Source organism: Echiichthys vipera (genome assembly GCF_963691815.1).
Source record: "Echiichthys vipera genome assembly, chromosome: X".
NCBI classification, from domain to species: Eukaryota; Metazoa; Chordata; class Actinopteri; order Perciformes; family Trachinidae; genus Echiichthys; species Echiichthys vipera.
The window spans coordinates 27,210,265-27,228,644 of NC_139825.1; the positions used below are offsets into that span (position 1 = coordinate 27,210,265).

Below are 18,380 nucleotides of genomic sequence, written 5' to 3' on the forward strand. Positions count from 1 at the left end.
GGATCGGCTCCGTGTTTCTAGTTACGCATCGGCTCTGTTTTGTGCTTTTTAAAGTTATTTCAAGAGCGCTGCAGCGAGAAGCAACACAGTCTCTCACAGCGTCATGGGTGCACAGAGATGAGGAGGACTGCAGCTACAGCCACGAATTAACCTGTTTTTTGCTGCCGTCAAGTTTTGTGGAAGGCGATGGCTTTCGCAAGCGTCACGGCAAACAACTGCAACAAGGGGGGAGAAAATGTATTATAACAGAGCGGCAACACTGAGGACTGATTTGGAGCATGTCGGAAAAGGCAACAGCAGCTCCTCACCGCTGTGTAGAGAATGGGTTAAAGCAGTTGATCGCAGTTTTTCCCACGTATGAGGCCTCACTCCATTATAGACTACGCAACATGGATAGTGAACTGTCGAATAGTGACATCAACAACCGGTAATCGAATAATCGTGCCCATCCCTAATGTATACATCATGTTTTAACGGTAAACATACATGTGGAGGCAAGTACTCTTTGGAGTAACTCTCAGGAACCCCTGTTGAAGGTCTCTGCTCTATAGTATACTCACGCTCGTGTTAGGAAGGGGATGTACATAAGGCGAGGAATGCAGATCATTTGCTGTTCGGCTAAAATGGCTTTCATTGACTGCTGTACAGTGTAGAGGGGCTCCAGAGGTGGAATAAGACTCCGAAGCTCCTTTCTGTTATATGGCAAACAAAAAGTGGAGAATTAAGAATCTTAAGTTTTTCCAGCGTATACAACCCCCAAAAGTTAAAATGATCAATGGTGACATAGTACCTGATTTCACAGCCTGCAAACATCCCTGTATCTACAATATAAGGGCAGACTAAAGTGGTTTTGATGCCGTCTATGTCCTCTGCAAGCAACTCGTGCGTCAGTGACTCATGGAAACCGACAGCTCCAAATTTGCTGGCACAGTAATCCTGGAGAAAGAAAGGGAATGCCAGCATTTACATGTTTTAATGTGTTATGGAATTTGTTTGTTCAGTTTGTGGTTGAGAAAGTCGTTAATCATGTGTCTTACCTCTACACATGCAGTGCTGAATAGTCCAAGAGCGCTGGCAACGGTTACAATGTGACCATGGTTCTTTGCTTTCATCTGAGGCAGGAAGGCCTTTGTCATCTGTTGGGTTTACGATAGACGATTTTAGTATAAAAAGAAATACAGATGGCCTAATAAATAAATCAGACACACCCTGAGGCAGGCCCCTCCACCGCTAAGCATCTTGCCATTTCACTAAAAAATATATATACAAATTATGCAAAACTATTACAGGCGGACTTCAACAACCGGATGCGACAATAACGTAATGTACAATATCATCTGGTATGACAAGGGCCTTATTGTTCAGATATTCCTCCTCTATACCTGTTTTTGAGTGTTCGAAGCCTCTAGGTTTAAGAAATTTTATAAATTGGTCTGATACTGTGCTCAAATGGTGCATATTCATACATTTAAAAGCTGGAGCTGTGTAGAACTTCAGAATAGAAATATTGCACAGAGAGTGGAATTGACCATGGTTAATAAGCAGCCCAGCAGCAGTTCAGTGTTGTAGGGTCTTGTGTCAGCTGTTCCCAACAAAAAAACTTCTCCTTCGGCAGATCAGGTGCATTGAATGTGCTTTCACAAAAACACTCTGTTACTCGTATGCTCGCTTTGATATTTGGTGCTATAATGAGATTACCCTTTTACTGTATGAGTTTGAGACTGATACTTTAAGAGGATCAAGGACAGCATCACATGCTGTCTTAACTGGTGGGCTCGCGTGGGCTCCGTTTTATTATTCTGGGGGATGACTGTTTAAGGTCACTGCAGGCTACTTGTAACCTCGTGTCAACCTGAACATATGAAACTGTCACAAGGACATACTGTAGCTCTGCTGCTGCACAGGCTGCTCTGAACCCTTCACACGTCGGTGCACAAATACAGACCCGGGGCAGCCGTGGGTGCGTGTTACGTAATTCATGCAGGGCTGGCAGATGATGTTTTTTCTCTGTGGCAAAACAAAAGGTGAAGTTTTACAATTTCAATTGTGCGTAAAAAGGTGCGTAAAAGTCTCACCCAAAACAGCGCGTGGCAGTTGACGAGCAGAGTCCTTTCCAGAAGCTCGTCGGGACAGTCCAGCAGCCTCCGTCCGGCCACTACGCCCGCGTTGTTTACCAATATGGACACTTCCCCGACCTGCTCCCTCACCCTGTCCGCCATCTCGTAGATGCTACGGCGCTCGGACAGGTCCACCGTATACGTGTGCACCTGGACTCCCACATCCCGCGCCAACTTTGCGGTCTGCTCGTTGGCAGCCGTGTTGCAGTCCCACAGCACCAAGTTCGCGCCCTCTTTGGCAAACTCCAGGGCGAACAGCCGACCTAGCGCGCCTCCGGCCCCTGTTATCAGACACAGCTCCCCATCAATACTCTTAAGCCTCGGCCGGAGGATAGTCTGGATGACCGCACTCAGGATGGAGTAGGTCAGGTCGATGAGCATCAGCAGCAGGTCCACTATAAAAATCATGATGCCCCAGTCCGGTCTTGTGAATGAGCCTCACAAAGCACACCGCCAAGTCTTTGGAGTATTAGTTCCTCTGCGTGACGCGGGATTGGATGGCCATTTTATGTAATTTGTGTGCCGGATTAGGACGCCGAGGGATGGTGGCCACCAATAGAAGGGCTTTTTGTCTGATGACCAGGGAGCTGACTGACTAAACCCGTGTGCATTCATAACTCGTTCGTAAACAGTGGCTGAGTATATGATCGAGGCAGGATTAAGATCACAGCAGCATGTAACTCTACCAAACTGGAAAGTGGGGGTGGGTCATGCCTGTTATGGAGCAACATTTTTGCCTCATATTGTGTCAAATATTTAAAACAAATGGCAGGTGCAAATAGTAATTAGCATCTACAATAAATATCAGCCATAGAATTATAAAATACTCAAAATATTCTTCTTTTGTCATCTTAATCTATAGACATAGCTATAGAAGGAAGATTATATTTATACCTATAGTTATTTTATACTATTTTCATCATCTGCTGTGTGCTTCTAAAGTCGTTTTCCGCACTGATAGTTTGTAGTTTCTTGCTTTCCAATAAAATAGACAATTCAATAATTTCCAGGATGTGACATTATATGTTTGGAGGCTTAAAGCAGGATGAGCAATGAACTTCAACTTGTCTCTTTTTGTTCTATGTTTCATGATGCTAATCTGTTTTATCACCTTGTTTGGCTAGAGTATGAAGAAAATAGGTACAATCAAAACATTTGAACATATTTGATATAGTAATAAAAGTTTTGTTCAGGTTAGCTTGCTTAATCTGGATCTCTCAGAGCTATAACTAAATCACCCTGTACGGTCTTTGGACACAGATAAACCAGTTCACCCATAGGATTATTATTTGAGTGTTTGCGGTTGGCCAATATGTTTTTCTAACAGTTAAACATGTCACTATACTTATATAATCCCCCTAACCCATGTATATAGATTCTATAATGTTTACATTTATGAAGGAAACACTTTTACCGTGTTTATACAGTCTATGGTGGTAACCCGAGCAGGCCACATCCTACCTTAACATGCTTTAATTAATAGTTTGTTATTGGTGAGTCAGTTCAGATAAATGCTTGGCACAAACCCCTTCAATGCAAGCAGCTGCCTTCCTTCTTCCCAACAAACACACCACCCTTTAATGCCTTAGTTTCATACATACGTACATTTTGTACATTTCAGGTATGCACTCTCATCTTACTTTGAGGCTTTTTCTCTGCTTGAAGTTTCCGTTCAGATTATTTTAAAGACAAGTCTTCAAAGTTAGAATACGGCAACTGTGGTTTTAGTTCTCCATCACTAACATTTGAATAACTTCATGGAGGGATCTTTTCACAGTCAACATGGAGAGGATTGATAACTTTTACTTGCACACATTAGTAGTTTTTAGATTGGAAAAATGTTAAAAGAGAATTGGGGAAAAAATGAACTATGGCCTTGAGCAGTGAAGTCAAAGGTATGCAGTACCTCTAGTTTTTTTTCTGTCTGATTTTGCCTCTTACGTAAAAATGTCCTGAGAACGTATGCAATGGACACTGAGTCAGACAAAAGCAGCCTCTAATTATTACCACAGGGGTATTTAGTCGTTAGAGTTTAAAGGCCAAAACATAGGAGGAGAAACACCTGGACATCTTAACAAAGGACTCTTCAAAGGTATTTCCTGGTGTTTGCGGTGTCACTTAAAGGTGAATGTAACCAAATATAGCTTTTGCCACTGTCAGCTTTTTTGTCTACACCCAAAAACGTCAGTCATATTTAAAAAAAGGCTTCGCTTTTTTCCCACTGGTATCCAATGAATCCAAAGAGCACATTTGTTTAGAGTGAAACATTTTTTCTTGCCTTTACACTCTGCAAACCAATTCTCCTTTCTTTAATGTTTTATGAGGGTCTCTGAAGAAATACCAGTGTCATATATTTTGATTTGGGTAATGCACTTCCAGCGTTTGGTCAGTCAGCTGAGAAGAGGGTTAACTTCTCTTTCAGTTTTGTGCACAAAAACAAGTTTTTAGTTTGAGTTGCCTTGAAAAGATAACTATTTTACTCTGATCAGTGTTTCACTTTTATGTAAGATCTTTACCCACCATTGACAACAGTCAACTGCTTTTACACGAGTATATTTTTAGTATTTTATCCATGACTGGTCACCTCTTACATAGACATTCCTTTTATCTGAAATAGAAAGTTATTCCTGATCCATGATTTGAAGCGGATTATCCACTCAACTCTGAGTAAAATGTTAAGGTGATAAACTGCTTAGCACGTGTACACAAATCCCTTATGTAGCTTGCTTCATAAACTCACATTATGCATTATAAGTGCTCTTTTTCTTCTGTAAATTACATTATATGTCTAATTTTATTGTGTTAAACGTCCGACTGTACTGTCCACCCAGGCTTTAGTTGTTTTGTTCAAGTTTTTGCTGCAGAGAGTCTGTTCCTCGTGGATGTTAAGACTGTTTAGTTCTTCTGAAAAGCCATAAGTTGTGACTGGCATTGACTGTGATGTAATCCTCTTCAAAACTTTGGTCATAATGGGGGAACCTGTAGCCTGCTTTGGAAGAGAATTTTACTCATTGACTGTATCGGCCGATAACAAGATAAGAACTTTATCGATCCTACATCAGGGAATTGTACTTGTGACAGCAAGTTAATAATAAAAAAAGTATAGGCAAAGAGTGCTTGAGTGATCAATAAAAATGAAACAAGACAAACATACAAAACAGAATAAGATAAAAAATAAAATATAATGGCTATATAAACTATATTAATAATGGTTTGTGGCAAAACCTATATAAAGGGTTAATTTACATAAAACAAAAATCTCCATTTTTATTTATTTTCCTAAATCACTGGGGAATATTACTTAAACTGGTGTTGCATTATTCACTCACACTTCTGATTTTGTAATAAACTCTACATATATGGTACATTTTGTCGTAATCTTTATATTGAACTGTAAAAGTGGAAAAAATGATAGCACTAGAATTATTAATTACTTAGACCATCGACAGAAATAACTAATGAATGATTAATAATATAAGTTAATGAAGCAAAAAAGCCCCATAGTTTCTGGCTCCAGTTTGCTAAATGTGTTTGCTGCTTCTGTCTGTTGAACAAACAAGACAATTAAACGTGTCACCTGGGTCTGAGGGAAATTGTGATGGATGTTTTTCTGAATTTATTTAGACAAAAGTGAATAAGCTGACTCTCACTGGTGTGGAAGCATCAGTCGGCTCCAGTGTTTGAACCTCTGTCTTATGATCTTATAAACTACATTTTTGTCAGCTTTTAACCTAATCTTAAAAGTGATCATCTTGTTTTACTTTTATAATTTACTTGGTAAAACAAGAGTGCAAAAATGATATGTATGGATGTCATATGTATTGCAGTTTTGCTCAGTCGCTTTGCTACATTTCTCAGGTCAGAATTGAAATTCTCAAAACTACTTGTTCCGTTTTCACATCATTGTTTCACTTTCACATCAAAAAGGCAGAATTTCTTTGAACAAGTTGCAAATGATTCTGTACAATTCTCTGCTGTTTCCTACATTATCAATTGCTTATGCCATGCTGATAAAAATGTAGTATAATGGGTCTCTGTTGAATAGTTGTCGTAATATGTGAAGCATATTTCTATACATTTCCATTAGACTTTTTTTTCTAAATCTGTCCTGAATTTGTAAACTGCCTCAGGTGAGTCTTGACTTTCTCTAACGAAGGCAAATGTGTGAAGCATTAGATCAACAATCATCAACCAGTTTTGTGAAATAGCTCAAAGCTGCATCTCATGAACCATCATCACTGAGGAATTTTGTTCTCAGCATGGAGATGGAAAGTTTATGATCGCTGGTCACATAAACGGATGACCCTTCAGGCTGCCATGGATGCAGCGTGTGATGACATCACAGCGGATGCCTGCAGAGACTGGATGACACACTAAAAGATTCTTCCCACGCTGCATCACAAGAGAAGATGTTCGTAGTGATGTAGATGAGAATTTGTGGCTCAGTCGACAGGAACATTAGGAGGTGTCGGAAGACGGCACTGTAATTTCTATAGCACTGCATGACAGTTTTCGCTAAGGAGATTGTCCTATGTTCAAATTTCTACTTTAGTTTTTTTTTTCTGCCTTGCAATGCTGTCTTTTCGTTTCTGTATCGCAATGACATGGGTCAACAAATAACAGTACAAAAAGTAAAAGCGTAAATGTGAATCTTGTCCAGTCTCTTGCAATCAGTCTCCGACATACACCAAGGTGTAACTTACAATTTACAATAATTGTCATCAGAACTTTAGCCATAGTTTACATCAGCACACCCCCTCCAGAGTACACTGATATATTGACAACATGACTAAGCAATTTGACTGTCTTATCAGTACACAATGACACAAGGAGATTTCATTCTAGGTGCACTAACAAGTTCATTGACACAACAAAACAAATATAATAAATATATTTGTTTTTGAGCAAGAGACTGGCTTTTGTGGATAATCCATTTTTGCATTTTGTACGAATTGTTTTGAAAAAGGCACCTATGTCGAGGCTGATTCTAGAGATGTACTGACGACTGAAAGAAAATGTTATATATACATTTTAATGTTTCATTGAGTACAGAACCTAACACTGGAGGGTGCTGTTGTATAAATAATGCAGTTTCCATCCACAAACCGTAAGCTCAGTCTTTGCACCACGGCACTGCTCCTTCTCATGAAATACATTCCTTTTGTGCGTATCCTTCGTTTTTTTTGTTTTTATAAAAACATGTTTCAGTTAAAAAATGAGGCACCGACACTGGATTATTGTCTTTTATTAAGCGTCATTCAGTAAAAGGAGAAAATTGCTGATCATAGTCATTTTCCTATAACTCCTCTGAGAATATTTACAAGTTCTGTGTGACAAAGTTTAATAGCACTACATGCGTTGAACAACAGGAAACCACAAAGATAATAGTCTAAAAGTCAACTGGTACAAAGTATGAAACTTTACAAAACAAACATTTCCCCACAAACAGTAAGGGCAGCGTACACACCTGTGTGAGTCGAACAGAGGTGATCAGTTCCCCGAAGAAAGGGGAAGATTCTGACGATTAAATTGTGTGTGTATTTGGCTTTAACCTCTATCGTGGCGTATTGTGCTTAAAGAAAATGATACCTATTGACAGTATACTGTACCTTGTGCTTTTGGAAATTGTATTTGAGTGTTTGTTTGTTGACATTATTATTTGCCTGGTCACTAGAAAGCAGAGTATATAATACAGAAAAATCAATAAAGTGCAGTTCAGAAAAATATATATAAAAAGCAACAAGGAAATTGTTAACATTCATTCGACAGAGGAAAAAGTTTTAACCTTTTAAATAGACTATGGCTTGTTTGGAAGTAAGTCCATGATGACAAGAGGCTCACTTCCAAATATTTTTCAGTGTTTTACTGCATGTCTGACTGTTGTGTGATGAAAGTTGATGAATCTTCACTGTATAAGACATTCTCCCTTTTTTAAAATTACCTTGTCTTTTCATGTGTTTATGACCATTTGTCAGTTTGACATTCTTATCCTGTTACCATGCAGCGTTAAGGGCCGGGCTGTAACAAATCCCACACAACAGTGACTGTTTCCCAAGCCTCCGCATCCCCCCCTTTTACCAGAGTCTCCTGTTACAAAGTCTGACCTAAGACATTGCTGTAAGTAAGATTTTCCTTCTGTCCCAGACTCTCCCTTTGCATGCCCAGGATGTTATTTATAGAATCACAGAAATGAACACATCCTTTTCTGCACTGTCATTCTGCAAGGAAGACTCAAGCACAAGGCCAGGTGCTTGTAATGGAAAACACACACACACGCACACGCACACGCACACACGCACACACACACACACACACACACACACACACACACACACACACACACACACACACACACACACACACACACACACACACACACACACACACACACACACACACACACACACACACACACACACACACACACACATATGAGTGTGCATAATCTGGCTACATAACATAACTCAATGACAGAGCGTGATTGCAATTGCCCTGACTGAGGGAATGCGAAAGGGCAGGGAGAGAGAGTTCACGACAATGTTTTGAATGATCATCTTGTCTGTGTTAAAGAGGGCTGAGGTGAAGAAAGCAGAGTGCTACAGCCCTCATCAGGGATGTCAGTTATAATCAGGCCGCACAGCTCTCTCCGTCACACACCGCTTGTTCCTGTTCCATTCTCTTTTCACACACTCTCTCTCTAGGGGGCTGAACTGAACCTACACACCATAGCAACAGCACCTTAGTTTCAGACGTACGTTGCTGTGCTCTACCTATTCTTTTGCTGAGATGCGTCAATGTTTCTATGAAAAAGAAAAGTCTGATTTAAAGGTCCCTGCAATCCACTTTTCTATTTCCATCACTCACCAGACTGAAGCCACAGGTGAGGAGGGCTGAAGAGATGCATTGGTGATTGAGTGAACACTGTGCTTTTGCAATATGTTATTTGATTCTTTTGTCTGTAAAAAAAATTAGGCGACATGCATCCAATGCGTCATCTCAACCATCACCATGGAAACAGTGCTCGTTCCCTTCGCTGAGTGATTCTGCACCTGTTTGTTTTTTTGTGTATTGGGCCTTTTTCATGTAAATGTTTGTTGTATTTAAGTTTAAGACATTAGAGGGAGGGTGTGAGTATCTAATAGCGCTTTGACAGCTCGATGACCCAGTTCTCTGCGTGTTTATTTGCTGTGCACTTTGTTTAATTGTCATTCGGGCTCCATTAGACAGCGAGAGATTCACTGTGCGGGGCAGGCGTCTGTTAAAAGCAAAGGCACGGATATATCTAACTAAAATTATGTCTAACGATTGCAAACAATCATACAGCGTAAATACTTCTATTTGTCTAGGCATAAAGATTTGCTACTAATAATAGATGCTTTGTATCATACGTGCATGTTATGTTGTAAAGTTATTAATGCTATTAAACCATGCCTGCATGAGTAATGTAACAAAGAGCATGAGAACACCAGATGATCAACACCCAGATTGTTGGGAGTCAGCTGCATACAGAAAAGCAGGATGCGGGGTATTTGGTTGAACTAAAGTGGCCTACAGACACAAAGTACCTCCACGCTGTTTGTGTGCCTGAGCTGTACGTGGCCGCGAGGTGGCTTTATGTTTGTAAGAGATGTCATGTGAACTCATATGAGTGTAATATTTTAGATCTCTGGAAGCGGACCACTCGCCAGGATCCACAGTGTGTAAATAATCAAATTAGCTGTATGGATGTAAAATAAAGTGCCGTAGTCCTTTTTTCATTTCCTGCCACACCCTCCCTTTTCAGTCCCTGTCAACAGTTTTCTTCTTCAGAGGCCAGTCCCCTCATCTGCTTACATGCTTTTTTTGTGCCGAATGAGCAAGTAGCTCCCTCAGATTAAGAAAAACAATGATTAAATTTCTTTCATTTTTGAGATAAAACAGCAAAACTTCATCTGTACACGTTATGAGAAAGAGCAATTCTTTGGTTATTCACATTGCACAGAGGAACAGACATTTATGGTGAGACAATAGCAAACAATACAAATTCATCTACTACAGTATATTGTCTAACAAATGCAACTCCAACCAAATAATGCAGCACATATATCGAAATGCAAAACTACGAGATTAGCACAATATATTTGTCTAAGAGTCCATTCTTTTAGAAAATATGTTAAAAATATAAATTATTTTAATTCTTTACCATGTTTCTTTATTATACATGGCCACACAACTACAAAACTGGAGGTTAAACATAGAAAATCTCAGTGATTTTCAGAGTTGTTTTACCAGCTATAGTAATGCTCGTAAAACCTGTCATTATATATGAAGTTAAGATTATCAGCTACAATAGGAATGATGATTCAACTGAAACACCGTTGAGCAAGTTCTGAAATAACACATACGACTTTTTCCATTTTCTCCAGATTCAAACTCTAATTACACCAATACAAACACTAATACAAACAAGAATAAAGAGTTTTTTCATGATAAAAATAAAGTGCTCTCTCTTGCCAGCAGTCGGGCACAATGGGAACAAGATGGATGCAGCCTCACAGTGTCTCTCTGTGTTGTCTAAATGTTTTCTGTGCAGTAATAAATATGGACAAGCAAGACACTAAACTCAGACTGAAATACTTGATACTTGAAGTGTACACTTAGGAAAACAAGAACTCTACAAAACAATACATTTACTGAATATATATATGTATATATATATATATATATATATATATATATATACATATATATAAATATATATATATATATATATGTGTGTGTGTGTGTGTGCTGGCTGTCTCTCTTTCTTACTCATGCAAACGTCACATCAAACGTGGGTGACAACATAAACTAAGGCCAGTTTTGAAGAAGGAAGTTAAAGGAAGCCAACTCTATGTTTGTTCCCTTGGTAATGCCATAATCATACACTGTAAAACCAATAACCTAAAGAAATATGCAAGTTTCCCTTCACACAACGATGTTTTTGAAGTATCTCGGTTGGATGAGTTTCCCACTTTGCCATGTCATGTTTCAATGCCCTCTGTGGTTTGCTACTGATTAGACAGCTTTTTCTATAGTGGTACAGTATTTAAAGTGGTATCCAGGGATGTCAGAAAAATAGTTTTTGCTTATAAAATGATACAACTAGGCTGTAGTTATTATATGATGATCTGGGCTAAATCGTAAAAACGATAATCTTTTCTCATCTTTCAAACCTTTTAGATCAGAGACCTCAGCTAAATTATTGAATTATGGAGTCATTGACGGGAAAAATGAGAGAATAACGAAAAAATCTTTCCCATTGTCCACAGCGGTTTTTTAGGGGAGAAGCATTTCATATTGTTATTCTTCAAATGTTCCTGCAAATGTTTTCAGTGCCTTTCATATTTTCGGGAAGTTCAGTTTTGCGTAGTTCACACAGTGCTTGCTTCCTTCTCTCCTGTATGTTGCCTCCATCGTCTCTCCCCTATTGTAACTTTAAGCATTAGAGTGACTCTTCTCTCCCTGAAGTGGCTGTAGTTCCTGAGCCACGTGGTTCTCCTGCCCATCTAGCAGCAGTGTGCTGTTTCCCAGCTTCCTCTGTAGGCCCTCCGCGTGGTTGGCCCCTTGCTGGAAGCTGGAGTGGTGGCCAAACTTGGGCCTAGCTCTTTCCAGGAGTCTTTGGGATGGGTTGGTGTCTGACCCATCATGCAAGTGCTCCTCCTCATCTGTGTCAGCATCAATGAATTTATTGATGGATGCATCCTGGAATGTGAAGAGGCCACTAGGCAGTAAATTCTCCGGGCTCTTGCTGGGTGTCCTGCTGCTGGCAGTTGTGTAGACGGACACCTCGGGGCTCTGGACCGAAGAACTGTCTGAGAGGGCCCCTGTCCCTGAATCCTCCATAGCTCTGAAGTTAACCCTGAGAGAGTGGCTTTTGAGTGGGTTGTTGAAGCGCAGACCCCTGGGGCTGTGAGAATGTGGGCTGGGCTTGGTGGCCCGTCCTGTCAGGGGTGTAGTGGTGCCCTGGGATCCTTCATGCTCTGTCTCCACGGTGGGTTCCAGGCTGGGATTGGTGCTTACCCTCCCTGGCATGCTGCTGCTGGGGCTGTGGGAAAAGCGAGAGCTCTCAGGGAAGTCAGTGGCGCAGCTGATGAAGCTGTCAATGCTGGACATACTCCTCATGTCTGCAACTGCCTCTGCTTTGCTTGAGATGGCTTCAGCTGGGATGCTTCCCATCTCTAATTCAGCTCTCTGACCAACCGCTTTAGATGGCAGCTCTTTTTCCTTGCTGTTAAAGTAGGGCTGTGACTGGGCCTTGGCCATCTTGTTGTATGTCTCCTCCAGTTTCTGTGCACTGAGATGCTGAGGGCTACTAGAGGGCTTTGCCTGCTCTTGGTAACTTGATTCGAGGGCCTTGGTGGGGATGCTGGGGCTAATATGTAACTTGAGTGTGGGTGTCCCTTTCGGCAGACTGAGAGACACATGATTGTCATTCACCATTTCCTTCTTGTCATCAGTGTTTTCCACCATTATATCCACAAGCTCGGCACTGCGGCCAAATGCATCTTTCATGTTCATAGAAACAATGCTACCATTTCTTTTAGCTCTCTCCAGAGCCTCCCTTCTTTTGATGGCTTTCTCCTGCCTCTTTTGCTCTTTGTAGAACTCAGAGAAGTTATTCACAATGATAGGGATAGGCAGAGCTATCACCAGTACTCCAGCGATACAGCACAAACCTCCAACTATCTTTCCCAGTAGAGTTTTTGGGTAGATATCGCCATAGCCTACTGTTGTCATAGTAATGGTAGCCCACCAGAACGAAGCTGGGATGCTTTTAAACTTGGTGTCCTCTTCATCCTTTTCTGCAAAAAATACCAGACTGGAGAATATCATGATGCCCATGGCCAGGAAAAGGATAAGCAGTCCCAGCTCATTGTAGCTCCTCCTGAGAGTGAAGCCCAGAGACTGAAGACCTGTGGAGTGACGAGCCAACTTCAAAATACGCAGGATCCGCATGATCCTGAAAATCTGAACCACACGGCGGACATTCTGAAATTGCAATACACTCTTGTTCGATTCTGTCAAGAAGATGGTGACGTAGTAGGGCAGGATTGCCAGCAGGTCGATGACATTCAGAGGACCCTTAAAGAACTTCCACTTGCTGGGGGAGGAGAGGAAGCGGAGCAGGTACTCCATGGTAAACCAGGCAATACACACAGCTTCCACATGGGCCAGCTGTGGGTTGTCTGTGGATTGACCAAACTCATCTATGTCCTGCAGCTCTGGGAGGGTGTTCAGAGACAAGGCAATGGTAGACAGCACAATGAAAAGGATGGAGATGATTGCCAGGATCTGGAAAACAAAACACAGAAGAAGACAACAATGAAAAATACTGAAGAACAAACAATAATGCCTGAAGAATAGAGTACTGCAGAAATGAATCCTGAACCCGGAAGTGAGTGGACTTTTGGTTTGATGCTTTAAATAATGTATGTTGTTAACGCAGGCTTAATAGATTTTAACGTTTAGTTCTAAAAGATAAAATACATCAGATAATACGCCACTTGTGAATTTGGAAACTTGTTTGCGTCTTTGAAAGGACGGTTCTAACAAGTCAGTTTTGAACAGGTGGGTTTTCAGTTTGGATTTGAAGTGAGGGAGTGTGGTAGTGTTCCTGAGTTCAGGAGGTAGGCAGTTCCACAGACAGGGGCAGAGCGGCTGAATGCCCTGCTCCCCATGGTGGTGAGACGGACAGGGGGGGCAGACTGTGGATGGACTTAAATGCTAAGAGGAGGATTTTGAATTCAATGCGTAACTTCATTGGGATCCAGTGGAGCTGTTGTAGAACGGGGGTGATGTGGTGGATGGATGGGGTCCTTGTGATGATGTGGGCAGCTGAGTTCGGGACTAACTGGAGTTTATGGAGGGATTTGTGAGGGACACCGGAGAGGAGAGAATTGCAGTAATCGAGGCCAGAAGTGACAAGGCTATGAACGAGAATAGAAGTGGTATGGGGGTGAGGGAGGGGCACAGGCGGTTGATGTTGCGTAGGTGAAAATAAGCAGACCGAATAATGTTATTGATATGAGAGTGAAAAGATAGAGTACTGTCGAGGATAACACCCAGACCTTTGACCTGTGAGGAGGGGAAACCTGTGGAGTTTTGGATAGTGTTGATTTGGAACCAATGAGGAGAACCTCAGTTTTGTCACTGTTTAGTTTGAGAATATTGGAGGAGAACCAGGATTTTATGTCTCTTAGGTAGTCAGCGAGGGATGAGGGTGGAGGTGGGTTTACTGGAGAGGTAGAGTTGCTTAAAATGCGTCATCCCTGTCATTTTCTAGGAATAGCAATGTCAATCAATCCAGACTGAATAATCTCAACGAATATCAGATGGATTATCCAAAATTTTTGTGCAAATTTTCAAGGTCATCAAAGGATAAAATGGATTCTACAGAATTTGGACATGGCCAAACTTTTCCTGTAGGTGAGGTTGACATTTGTGGATTTAAATTACATGTCATGTCAATCAATCAATCAATCAATCAATCAATCAATCAATCAATCAATCAATCAATCAATCAATCAATCAATCAATCAATCAACCAATCAACCAATCAATCAATCAATCAATCAATCAATCAATCAATCAATCACTTTGTCACATGAAAGTTCCAAAGAAATGTATTGTGTATCTCCCAACTTGGTACGGATATTCAAGTTCATCTCAGAATGTATCACAATAACATTAATGATCCCCTGAGCGGCCTGTGGTCCAGCACCACCGTCAGGTAAAATTCTTTAATTTGTGCAATATTTTTCCAAATACCTGCAAAACAAATATTATTCACTTAAGCTTCAGCTTAGCGTGTAAATAGGCTAAACAAATACGTGGGACATGGTTATCACAACCTGCAAAACATCAGAATGTTTATTTATTATCACTGTAGTAAGCATTTTAGTATGTCAAAAAAACCAATGTACCTACGTACAGCCTCTGTTTGGTTATCAGTAACTTTGAAAAGCAATTCACTTTACAAGTTTGTGGTGTGTCGGTCAGGTGACAAATCCAATGCAAAGTATTTATTAGCAAATCCAAACAAACAAAAGATGGACGGCTTCAGACTAATTGCCTGTTCAGTCCAGTCTTTTAATCTCTGTCAAGCAAGCAGCAGGCGCTTGATCGTCAGTACGTCGCTGCACTGATGATGGTCACCAGACTGAAACCATTGAAAGACTTAAAGATTAAAAGACTGCACTGCATATGCATTAACTCTGAAGCCATCTGTTTTGTATTTATGCAAATGTCCTTCACATTATCTTGAACCTTTAGTTGGCAACACACTTTAAGCTTTCACTTTGAAAATAATCACAATACTCACAACAAACAAGGAAATGAAAGGTAGTTGATGGGGGTATTTCTACAGCATACTTCTCATTTGGCCTCTTTGAAATTTTCAATGTTGAAATGTATATTGAAGGTCGAATTTGGCGGAGACGAGTGGAGCTAAAGTTAGCATTTACCCCTGAACTACATGCTGAAACTTTGAACGCTCCATCAAAGTGAAATTGTGCTGTAATAATGTCAGAGAAAGGAGGTCAGTACCGTGAGCAGCTCCATTTAAACATGTCAAACCCATGCAGTTTCATTTGTGGCACTAAATTGCATTTCAGAACTGGTTAAAACATACCAACGAGCAATGGCATTTTCTAATGATATTTGTTGCCGGCCCATTTAACTTTCTGGCTACTTTCTCTTATGTATTCAGGAAATGTCATGTCAGCGTTTCAGAAGAAATGGGTCAGAGCTAATGTGATCTCTTGGGCAGATGTTTGTTTTTCTCTCCCTTCAAGTCTTGACATATGCATCAGCGAGAGAGAGAGAGAGAGAGAGAGAGAGAGAGAGAGAGAGAGAGAGAGAGAGAGAGAGAGAGAGAGAGAGAGAGAGAGAGAGAGAAGAGAGAGAGAGGGAGAGAGAGAGAGAGAGAGAGAGAGAGAGAGAGAGAGAGAGAGAGAGTGAAGGAGGGAGACAAGAGCTAGAGTTTGATATTGTGTTGATACATTTTTTTTAAAACCCTTGTCACACTTGTTCTTCATCGTCTCTCCATTTCCATCCAGTCTGCTTCAATCCTCCAATGCCCAAGGCTACATTACTTGTTTTACAAAGCACGGCATGCATGGTCAGTGAGCTTGCCTGACCGGCTACTGGAGAACTACCAAAGTTATAATCTGCTGAGTACAATAGGGTCTAGTCATAGTGCTGGGGATTAAGAAGGCTGCAAAGTTGTGGGTGTGTAGGTGTGCCACACCTATTATTCCTGTCCCATAGTCGGTGTAAAATCCAACACAAGGTCACTGTGGAAGCTGAGCCCCAGGCCAGTGGCGAGCAGGATTATTCCCCTGGCACCAATCAGCAGCCATAAGCTTTAATTAATCTTGACAGGTTACTGCTTGTACACCTATCTTGGCCTTTGAGGTACTTATCCATAGTATTACCGAGATAGTTTAGAGAAGCAGACATGCATGGAAGCTCACCAACCCTGTTTAAGTTTAGGCAGGGAGGAACTCAAGTCGTTCTTTGCTCTTGTCAAAGCCACCAGACTCCATTGACACAAACAGTAATTTTACCTCGCAGACCAAAGGAGTTGCTGGTCCACAGCTGACTCGATCGGTGTTTGTGTTATTGTGTGACTTTGGTGTTAAAAACTAACTAAACTAACCAACCGATTGTGGCAGTGGTAGACCCCAGTTAATAAGGGTGTTAGTTTTGTTAGTTCAGAACACACAGTCACACAATACTCCTGTGTTCGATCAAGTAAAATTACTTTTTTTTTCAATGAAGTCTGGTGGCTTTGACAAAAGCACAGATTTCGCCCTGTGTAGATTTAAACAGTGCTATCTGAAATGGTGAAAATATTGTAAATATAGCATACACTGAAACTGATATTGATTTTTTTAGATGCTGCCCGCATTCACAGCAGTACACAGCTTAGCTTTCGTGTCGGGACTCCTGCTGCCTCCTCAAAACTGGGGGTGACTTCCATCTACTGTAGGAAATACAGTGACTATGGATAAGTACCTCATATAACCCTACTTCAAAAAAAAATCTCCTCTATCCCTTTAACATTTTTTTGAGGATGTGGAGGTTCCGAGAACATTTCAAAAGACAGAAAGGCACTGGCTGTTGAGCCTCCGATCTAATATGAACCATTCATCAGATCAACACTATCTTGATGCACTGACCAGGCCTGAGCGTTACTCATGAATCACGCTAAATACAAAGACGAGTATTGAAAACTGAACCTAGGTGTGTTCTGCGTGTGAAGAACAACTGAAGTGTGACCAGCTCCACCTCCCGACAAATTCGCTCTCCTCTTTCTCGCTGTTTCCTCTCCCACCCCGGGAGTACTCCAAACCAGGGTCAGTCGGTGAGGACATTATAGAGATGTGATCTCACCAGGGACACAGTGTGAATAGAGTGAGAGTAAGAAGTGTCTGCAGAGGACACTCAGCAGAGTGACAAATCTGTGACACAGAGGGAACTTGGAAAACCCAGTCTGAGCTTTGCTGCCAAAACTTGTAAGTTTCCTTGGTTAGTCAATGTGATGTGAGTGGGTGTGTATGATTTGTGTATGCAGGGGGGGGGGGGCACTGTTTCACAAATGAGGAAATTGAATATGGATATCTTAATGTAGCTGCCAGACAGAGCAGAAAGAGAGAAGAGTATTCTTGCAGGGGGTATAAAGACAATAAAGCGAAAATGCATTTGGGTGAATATACATATGCAGCAGAGATATTCAGACACAGATAAGCTGTTAAAGAACAGTGTTGTGTTACCTCATTAGCTCTTTATGACAAGCGCTGAGGTCATGAGGTCATTCCACTTCCTGTTAGCAGAAGTGCAAGATGACTAAGACTGCTGCTACATCGACTCAACTCTGACACACATATAACAAATTTAGATAATAAACATAAGACACACAAACGCACACACGCACGCACGCACGCACGCACGCACGCACGCACGCACGCACGCACGCACACATACGCACGCACGCACACACACACACACACACACACACACACACACACACACACACACACACACACACACACACACACACACACACACACACACACACACACACACACACACACACACAGCTCAGTAATTAGCCTCAAGCGTCCCTTCCCCACAGGCCAGGAGGCAGAGGATTGAATATTTAATATCCTACTGGAGTGCAAGCTATCCTGTCCTGGAAAAGGTGTGCGTGAGCGGGTGCTCACTGAGCCATGACGGACC

The 18,380-nt window shown here is 41.3% G+C and overlaps 2 protein-coding genes across 2 annotated transcripts in view; both read right to left on the minus strand.

The window, feature by feature from the left end:
- Positions 1 to 2,525, minus strand: part of LOC310965709 (retinol dehydrogenase 10-like) — a gene marked incomplete at its 5' end in the record, with an annotated part of 3,065 nt that extends 540 nt beyond the window's left edge. Inside the window, 4 exons of the mRNA XM_083939447.1 lie at positions 561 to 692; positions 791 to 936; positions 1,038 to 1,136; positions 2,076 to 2,525. Of these exons, the coding sequence (XP_083795573.1) occupies positions 561 to 692; positions 791 to 936; positions 1,038 to 1,136; positions 2,076 to 2,525 (827 nt within the window). The remainder of the gene's footprint in view (positions 1 to 560; positions 693 to 790; positions 937 to 1,037; positions 1,137 to 2,075) is intronic.
- A 9,048-nt stretch (positions 2,526 to 11,573) lies between these two features.
- LOC310965528 (potassium voltage-gated channel subfamily B member 1-like) overlaps positions 11,574 to 18,380 on the minus strand; it is a gene marked incomplete at both ends in the record, with an annotated part of 35,934 nt that continues 29,127 nt past the window's right edge. The window contains one exon of the mRNA XM_083939189.1: positions 11,574 to 13,430. Within this exon, the coding sequence (XP_083795315.1) occupies positions 11,574 to 13,430 (1,857 nt within the window). The remainder of the gene's footprint in view (positions 13,431 to 18,380) is intronic.